We start from the raw sequence: 9,341 nt of genomic DNA, 5'->3' as shown, positions 1-9,341 counted from the left end.
AATTTGACAAAACAGCTTAAATACACAACCGTTTCTGGTGACAGCAGGGGGCATTTCTTGCAAATGAGATCTAAGATGATTTTCTTTAATGTACAAAATGAACTTGAATCTGTTGAATAATGTATGCATTTCTAGACTTTGTTTGTGAACACTCCATAATATCCATCCTCTGAATCTTGAACTGATTACCCCTGTGTAAATTAGAGAGAAAAAAAATCCATGGAATGCAGAGATTGGAAGACATTCATGCTCTTCATTTTGAAATCATTTTCCACAGCAATTCCAAATAATGAATAAAAAATACTATTGAAATTACAGCAATGACATGCAGAATTTAATTGCATTGAGTAATCACAACTCTTTAAAAGCAATGTTATATGATGCATAACAATAATTTGCCATTACATTGACAACAAAAATAAAACTGTCATGCTGAATTCATTTGTAGTGAATGTTGACTTTTATTTAAAAGCACACAACTTACAGACATATTCAGCTTTCAAGTACAAAGAATTTAAATATGAAAATAAAAAGCACAATAAATATTTGGCACATGCTTGCATGAATAAAACATCAAAAAGGATTAATATAAAGAGCAATAAATTATTGCTCAAACAAGGTTGTATCAGTCCATAGGTGCTACCTGGTTAAAGTGAGGGTAGACGCATTAAACTCTCTTATTTTCATCTTCACGACCTTTTCCTCTCAGTAATAACAAGCCAGGAATAAATGAATTGCAAACAATATCCCTGTAAACAAAGCAAGGATTGCCCCGGAACCAGAGACGTATAAACACCAGCCAAGATAGTCTGTGGTTGCCAAGGAAACGTGAGTGACGTCAGTGACGGAAACACTCGCTGCACCAATCATTAAACCAACCACTGCCAAGATTAATGTCGCTGAAAAAAAATCAAATGTTTGTCATTAATTTTTTAAAACTCTTTTTTTTTGTTTAAACCTTCCCATCTCCAAAAGTAATGAATATCGTCCTCTTTCAAATTCAAGTTCCCTGATCCACAAGTACTTGACGTTACATGTATGTGTATATTTTCATGTCACGATATTTTTATCTCTTTATTTTAAATTTACAAAGTCAGAAGTTTGGTGTTTAAAGCGTTTTCTCACCTCCCACAATGCAAAAGAAGCAAGCCACGGCCCCGATACCAAGTTTACTGTGGCTTATCACTTTTTTACAAGGATAGATAAATATCAAGATTTCTGAAAGGAACATAAAGAGTCCCCCAAACACAGCCAACGAGATCATGATGTTCCAGAACGTCACGCCTGTAGAAGGAAATAAAACACAGTTTGAGTTTTCTATCAAGACTTTATTCTTAAAAAGAAAATCAAAGATGAAATATTAATAAATATTTTGGTTTTGCTTTAACTTACTGTCTGGGTGGGAAGAAGAGAGCTCTGTAACTGAAAAAGAACACGATGTCACTGATGACGTGCAAATCTGAAAAATTCCGTAAGAGGTTCCCCCGAAGATCAGCCAGTATGGTAGTCCTATTCCAACCAGAATCAAAACTAAAGATATGGTCAGAAACAATGGACATAACATTCCAAGCACCTGTGCACCAGGTGGAACGTCATAGGTTCCAAACATTATGACGTCACAATGGTCCTCTTTGAAAACACTGGTTACTTTTATTCAACTTCTGCTTATTCGTTGAAAGTCTTTGATCAGGTATGACAGAACATACGTCACATTATCACTTTCCTTGGTCTGTATTTATCAATATTTCCTTCTTATATCCTTGATTTATTTCATGACTCAAATATGGAATATATCATTTGTTGGCGTCACCATTACCATGTTTCGGGAAATGAACAAATGTCTTAATGTACCTAAAAATTCTACCTAAATGGCACTAAAATATTCAATTATGTTCAATAAAGGGGAAAATCTCACCATTACGTCAATTTATATTTCTTTCTTGGGGCTTTCTTTTAGCATTCAGCGATGCGATGAAGCGCTCAATGCTCTATGTAGATCATAAGAGAAATCTTTTATGATAGAGATCGAATTCGTCCTCAAAAGAACAAACGAAACTACAAAGGGCTTTAACAACGGTCATAATACCATTCTGTACTCTTAAACAGTGTAAATATTTATTTTTACCTACCGGAACCTCTCTTCATACAAATTGCATCTCTACTCAGAAACATTTATACCTATATACACATTTACATGACCAACTATATTTCGTTTTGTTCCCTTGTATGGTTTGAACCCTTCAATAACATTTATTGTTAATTAACGAATAAATACTGAGACCAACAATGAACTCTTCGTATGAGAAAAGCTTTACTAAATGCGAACTTAGAAAGAAATAAATTTGTTTCTCCCCTTTTCCTCTCCTAAATAGTGTATGGAGGATGATATGTCTCTTCATATCATCCTGAATCGTCAAGTGAAATTTCTTATCATTGTATAATTAATGAAAATCAGATGTTCCCACAAATTATCTCTGATAAATCCAAAAACTTATATGGACCTTCATAATACCGAACATATATGATTCTCCATCTTCTAGCTAGGGAAAACAATGGTACATTGGCGGGACAAGAAACACAAACATAACTAGTGCTAATTGTAACGGGGACCGTTACAGATGTTCCCCAAACGCTCCCCAACTCCTTTTTTGGTGCCATATTCCCTGTAAGCTTCATTAAATAGACAAACTCTGTGCATTTTTACTTTAACAACGTTTTCTCAGAAGGATACCAATTATATTCAAATTTTAGCATTGCACCCGTGCGCATGTGAATGCATGTCCGTTATGATCATATCATCTTGTCTACACTATCTACATATTTTTATATACAATATATTAAAGCATTCAGTCCAAAAGTATGAAAAATCACTCTTTCAAGTGTATTTTTCATTTCACTCGCTCCAAATGCACGCACGTGCGTGCACGTGCATGATGACCATACCTTCTTGTTGGAGTCCCTTACATCTATCTATATTCTAAATCCCATCCTGTTTGGTTGAAAAACAAGGGAGTTATAGCCATTTCAAAGTTTAAGCCAATCAGATTGCAGCACACGTGCATGCGCGTGATTTCATTATTTTTTTCTATATCATATTGTAGGATGTCCTAATGCATGACTATTTTTAAATTTCAAAGCATTTCGTCAAAAAACAAAGTAGATATAGCCATTTAAAGTTTCAGCCAATCAGATTTCAGGACGCGGTCATGCGCATGCTTTGATGAAAATTCTTATATATCATGCTGTAGATCTTCATAATGTAGGTCTATGTTCAAAATTTCAAAGGATTATGACAAGAAACAAGAAAGATATTGAGACTTTAGTTTCAGCCAATCAGAGCGAAGCACACGTGCATGCGCGTGCGATCTTGCTATTTTGACCATGTCATCTTGTGCATACTACTAATATATACTTATAAAATGAGTTTCAAAGCATTTCATCAATAATTTTAATAGTTACGTCTGTATCAATTATATTGGACATTTCTCGTGTTGCACGTGCGAGCTATTGCAAGCACATGTGCATGCACATGCTTTCATGAAAAATCTTATATTACAGGCTGTAGATCTCCCTAATGTATGACTATGTTCAAAATTTCAAATGATTTTATAAAAAAACAAAAAAGATATTGAGACTTTAGTTTCAGCCAATCAGAGCGAAGCACACGTGCATGCGCGTGCGATCTTGCTATTTTGACCATGTCATCTTGTGCATACTACTAATATATCCTTACATTATAAGTTTCAAAACATTTCGTCACAAAATAGAGAAGTTACGGTTATATCCATTATATATTGGTCATTTGAAGTTTTGCACGTGCGCGCTCTTGCAAGCACGTGCGCGCAAAATGACCTTGATTCCGCAAATCTACATAACATGCCTTCTTACCCTAAAAAGGTTTCACCTAAGTCGGATGTGTAGTTTACAAGATCACTCGCGGACAAAATTTTCCCAGGAAGAAAAATAATAAGAATAAGAATAATAACTAGTGCTAATTGTAACGGGGACCGTTACAGATGTTCCCCAAACGCTCCCCAACTCCCTTTTGGTGCCATATCCCCTGTAAGCTTCATTAAATAAGACAAACTCTATGTATTTGAGACTTTAACAACGTTTACCCAGAAGTGTACCAAGTTCATTCAAATTTTAGCATTGCACGCGTGCGCATGTGAATGCATGTGCGTAATGACCATATCATCTTGTTTTAACAATCTATATATTTAAATATACTAAATATTAAAGTATTTAATCCAAAAGTATTAAAAAATACGCTAATTCAAGTGTATTTTGATTTTACTCATTTTACGTGCACGCACGTGCATACATCAGCATGGTGACCACTTCTTCTTATAGAAGTCCATTGCATCTATCTATGTTCTAAATCCCACCCGTTTGGTTGAAAACCAAGGGAGTTATAGCTGTTTAAAGTTTCAGCCAATGAGATTGCAGCACATGTACATGCACGTGTATGCATGTGCATGGTGACCATACCGTCTTGTAGAGGTCCATTATATCTATCTTTGTTCCAAACCCCATCCTGTTTGGTTGAAAATCAAGGGAGTTATAGCTATTTAAAGTTTAAGCCAATCAAATTGCAGCGCACGTGCATGCACGTGTTTTCATGACAATTGCTATATATCTTGTTGTAGGATATCCAAATGCATGACTATGATAAAAATTTCAAAGGATTTCGTCAATAAACAAGAAAGATATTGAGACTTTAGTTTCAGCCAATCATAGCGAAGCGCACGTGCATGCGCGTGAGATCTTGCTATTTTGACCATGTCATATTGTCTATGCTACTAATATATCCTTATATTATGAGTTTCAAAGCATTTCATCAAAAATGTGAAAAGTTACGGCAATATCAATTAAATCGGTCATTTCACGTATTGCACGTGCACGCTCTTGCAAGCACGTGCGCGCAAAATGACCTTCGTTCCGCAAATCTACATAACATGCCTACTGACCCTAAAAGATTTTACCTAAGTCGGATGTGTAGTTTACAAGATCACTCCCGGACAAAAAAGTACCCAGGAAGAAGAAAAATAATAATAATAAGAAACAGAGTAAAAACAATATGTTCCCCAACTTCGTTTGGGGAACATAATTATACTAGTATAATATGTAAATGCAGTGATTTTTTTTTTTAAATTGGTAAGACTTTATCGCTCAAACGTATTTGAATCCCTTTTTCTATTCCTATTTCATTTTGCCGTTTCTAAAAGGTAAGAACACTAGAGTACCTTTTAGAAATATACATAGACTTTAATTTTGATTGCCAGCGCAGATAAAACATGAAAGATATTAAACCTTTACATCGGTCTGTCATGTTGGGTTTGGAATTGATACATTTATTTAATAATGAATAAAACCTTGAATCATTAAAAAACGTAAGTTTCCTTTCTGCCAAGGACTGTATCATTAAATCTGCACACCGCCAGACCACCTATCTGTGGACTTAATTACATGTATATCTTTATTAAGCTTGGAGCAAGGAATTTGTCCTCAATTCAGACCACTACAGACGTGCTGAAATCGTAACATGTTACTTTGGTCCACTTTAAGATTTTTTGACATTCCGGTAACTAGATAATTCATTCAATTACTTTAAAACGATTTTTTTTTAGTTTGACGATTTTAAATTCAGAAATTTATAAAGAAAAGTGTTGTGTTCCTTATTTCCCGTGTATAGATTTAAGACAGTAACGGAATAGGTGTTTCTACAAAGCTTTCGTGATGATTTGCACTTCGTACATATAAATAGTATTTTCTGTTCTTCATATAGATTTACTCGTATACTAAAATTTATATCTTGTCATAGCAAGCACTTTTCATTTTTAAGAATTCTTCATTTCATTAGCAACCTGCGTGATGGTTGCAAATGACAACATGAAGGAACAGCATTTGATATCAAAACACGCTAATGTTGTAAATATTTTAATCAGCAAAAGTTAATAAAAACACATATAAAATATAGAGACAGAAAACAAGGAATGAAATGCCCGACCCCACAGCAGCTGTGTAAAATGACCAATCCAATGTCCACGTCTGTAGATTGGTGATGTAATATGACGTCATCAAAACTGTGCCACTAACTGCACACCCCGCTGAAAATATAAATTGATATGCTTTAATATATTTATTAGTTTTATACTGTCTGCACCTCTTGTCCTTTCTTAATATTTAGTGATAGTAACTTCAAAGTTATACTTTCAACAGTCTTTCTTTCTTACTATTCTACTTGTACGTTTTCCGAAAAGAAAATTACTTCATTTCCTTGCAAAATAGGAATAAACAATATTTCTTTACATAGAAAACTAACCTCCTAGCATGATTATAATGGAGATGAGAATACCATAGCTGGTTTTGGAAAAGTCAATTTCTTTACACGCCAGATAACAGCAGGAAAATAGAGAAGCCAGCAACAAAAGACAGGCCCCTGATAGTTCCAAACCTGTCACTAATTTCCAAGTAAAATCCACTGCAAAATATTAAATGGTTTTAGTTATCTTTTGAGTTTCTCTTCGTTGAAAAAATATTTTACTATATATACTATATATCCATAGGAGATTGTACCCACTATATAATGATACTGGTTTAATAAAATTAAAGTACTATTGAAATATTTTGCAGATCTATAATGAACAGTATTCGAGCTCGAAAGTCCATTTAACGTTATAAAATAGGAGCGGAGCAAACCGGACCTCCGAAATATCAAAGGTAGATCAGGTGCCATGGAGGAGTGAGCATCCCCTGCCGATCGGTTTAATGTCCAAAATTTCTTTCTCAAATATCAAACAGTCCAACATGTACATTAACATTATTCGTTGAATGCTTTGGAAAAGAATAGCAACAACTTTTTTTAATACTTACTATATGAAGATGCGGTTGAGAGATAGGTATCAATGTATTCACATGTTGACGTCGACAGGTCGCACCTCTGAAACAAGCCCATACTGTGTGTTCCCGCCGTGTCATACCAATACGGCGTGGACGCTCCAACGGCGACTAAAATAGCACAAACCGGCAGGAAAATGACACATATGATGCCGATAGCTGTGACACATGTACCTAAATCGTCCGTCGTCCTTCCGTCTGACGATTTTGTAGGTTCCTCGTCATCATATTCACTGACATCATCGTCTATGTACAAGAAGTTGTCTTTTTTTAAGTAGGATTCTTGAGGCCGCACGGTGTAACCATTTTTAAGATCCCATTTATGGTTTAGGTGGTAGGATTTGGTGAACGGTGTTACAAAGTTTATCTTGTTGAGTTTCTTATTATTAGAAAAGTTTGGGTCACCGATCTTGTTTGACATCTTTAAATCTGAAAATTAAAAGCAATATTTTTTAAGTAAATTTATTATTGTGTAATGTCAAATTAATAAACAACTTTAAACTTAATCATTTCATTAGGTTCATATGGACATAGATTTTTAAATATTTTTATTTAAAATGAATAAAATTATTAAAACCTGTATAATAACTTTATGTAAATAACGGAAAATTGAAAATATCAATCTATTTATTATAACTTTATGATTTATCTGAATAAAATACCACGCACATACCATACCCTCTTTCTTTATTCAAGAATGTTTTAAAATTCAATTTCCACTTATGAAAAAGTTAATTTTAATTTCAATTTTAAAAAGAAAACAAATATACGTACCCTTTTTTACCACAAAATACAGTATGAAAAAGAATAAATATTTGGAAAATTTACAAGAAGTATATTTTCCAAATATTTGATCTTTTTAGCATGTGCATATTTGAATAAAGTGTTTTTAACAGCATAGTTTAAATGATCCAATAAAAATTTACATAACAAACAAATTTATCTTAAATGCATCAATGCTTACATAAAAAACATTTTCTTAACATTAACAAGTTCTTTTGATAATTAAACTTAAAATTATTCAAAATTGATGTCTTTTTCATGTTTTTAAAAAACTATCATAGTAAGTAAAATACGAATGGGAAAATATGAAAAAAAATCATCATATTTCGTCACATCATTTTTCAAGCAAAAGTAAGTAATATATAATTATTTTTTCCTACCTCAATATGAAATATCACTTTTGTTTCCTCATTTTGTATTGACGATTTCTGGAACCAAACCTTCTTCGTAAGTGTCGAAATGATAAAACCGCATATAAAGTGTTTTTCTCCTTACTGATCGAATGTGATTTAAATTTTATTTCACGTTTGCATTGATTATATAATTACGCTATACCCCTTTAAAATTAACAGTTCCCCACATCACAGCGCGCATGGCTAACCAATTTTTACATACAATACTTCAACTTTTCAGTTTTCAATAAACAGGGATTCTTTTGTACTGTGTGAAAGAGTAGTACAAATAGTAAATTCTATAACTTGATATCCCGCGAACAAAAGTTAAGATTCTATAATTCTATAACATACAGGTTTCAATTCATTGACCTCATAAATTTATTCTTTTTTATATCTATCAAATAATCTCATTACAAATCACATAATGATTAAGAAAAATAAATCCGACAGAACATAATATGAATAATTCCTAATTATGTTCATATCATTGTGCTTGTCTGGGTATTTTAAGTTTATAAAGTACATCTTTCCTCCTCTCCAACGCACGACGTATTCAGGAGATGCATTTGATTTTTGTCCTATACATGTATTACTTTCTGGTTTCATGTACATGGCCATCTACAAATAAATACAATATTACGTGAAAAATTCAATGGACTGCTTAATAATCAATTGACTTGAAAAAAGTATTGCATACATGTATAGTTACCAAAATTTCATTTATCAGTAGTAATATATAATGTCAAGAAAAATATTACATTTGTTCAAGAAAGTCTAGTCTTGTCCCATGATCACTTGCAGTGACTTGGCCAAATTTTGTGTTTTCAAGCTTTTTTTGCTTGTAACATAATTAAATTGAACGAGTTTAATCTAAAAGCACCGATTAAACTCGTTCATTTTACGCTACAAGCAAAAACGCATGTAAAAACGAAATTTGACTATGGGGACTTTCTTATAAATACCAATCTAAAAGTACCGATGGGTATTTATAAGAAAAATTATGCTATACATTTTTGAAAACTTAAATGCTGTATGAACATTAATGTTTTTGATATATGATGTTTTCCATCATCATGATATGGAGAACATTAATTATTCATTTTCTTTTCAATTCATATGAATATTCAGTTTATTATTCCGTATATATGTATGTGGCATATTTTTTCTATACATGAATGATTGATGGATTGATAGATTTCTCTATATAAAAAATTCAGTAAATCATTTCATCTACCAAAATACTATACGAGAGAGAGAGAGAGA

General features: G+C 32.9%; 2 protein-coding genes across 2 annotated transcripts; both read right to left on the bottom strand.

Moving 5' to 3' along the window:
- Positions 1 to 469: 469 nt before the first annotated feature.
- On the bottom strand, positions 470 to 1,881 carry LOC134279122 (uncharacterized). Its single transcript, XM_062761474.1, has 3 exons — positions 1,393 to 1,881; positions 1,126 to 1,284; positions 470 to 899 (listed from the first exon to the last, which is right to left on the bottom strand). The coding sequence occupies exons 1-3, from the start codon at positions 1,607 to 1,609 to the stop codon at positions 706 to 708; spliced, it is 570 nt and encodes a 189-aa protein (XP_062617458.1). The 5' UTR covers positions 1,610 to 1,881; the 3' UTR covers positions 470 to 705.
- A 4,056-nt stretch (positions 1,882 to 5,937) lies between these two features.
- LOC134279121 (LHFPL tetraspan subfamily member 6 protein-like) lies at positions 5,938 to 8,433 on the bottom strand. The gene is made up of 4 exons (XM_062761473.1): positions 8,064 to 8,433; positions 6,877 to 7,329; positions 6,326 to 6,484; positions 5,938 to 6,110 (listed from the first exon to the last, which is right to left on the bottom strand). Exons 2-4 carry the CDS (start codon positions 7,319 to 7,321, stop codon positions 5,941 to 5,943), a joined length of 774 nt encoding a protein of 257 aa, XP_062617457.1. The 5' UTR covers positions 7,322 to 7,329; positions 8,064 to 8,433; the 3' UTR covers positions 5,938 to 5,940.
- Positions 8,434 to 9,341: the final 908 nt, after the last annotated feature.

Source organism: Saccostrea cucullata, unplaced genomic scaffold (genome assembly GCF_032062105.1).
Source record: "Saccostrea cucullata isolate Sc308-1 unplaced genomic scaffold, CSIRO_AGI_Scuc_v1 ctg126, whole genome shotgun sequence".
Classification (NCBI taxonomy): domain Eukaryota; kingdom Metazoa; phylum Mollusca; class Bivalvia; order Ostreida; family Ostreidae; genus Saccostrea; species Saccostrea cuccullata.
This window is presented reverse-complemented; position numbering and strand designations above follow the sequence as displayed.

Coding starts and splice junctions, on each gene's coding strand:
- LOC134279122 (XM_062761474.1), bottom strand. CDS start 1,609: ATGTTTGGAACCTATGACGTTCCACCTGGTGCACAGGTGCTTGGAATG. Junction 1,285..1,392: donor CTCTTCTTCCCACCCAGACA/GTAAGTTAAAGC, acceptor TTCCTTCTACAG/GCGTGACGTTCTGGAACATC. Junction 900..1,125: donor CTTCTTTTGCATTGTGGGAG/GTGAGAAAACGC, acceptor ATTTTTTTTCAG/CGACATTAATCTTGGCAGTG.
- LOC134279121 (XM_062761473.1), bottom strand. CDS start 7,321: ATGTCAAACAAGATCGGTGACCCAAACTTTTCTAATAATAAGAAACTC. Junction 6,485..6,876: donor CTCAACCGCATCTTCATATA/GTAAGTATTAAA, acceptor AATATTTTGCAG/TGGATTTTACTTGGAAATTA. Junction 6,111..6,325: donor CATTATAATCATGCTAGGAG/GTTAGTTTTCTA, acceptor TTATATTTTCAG/CGGGGTGTGCAGTTAGTGGC.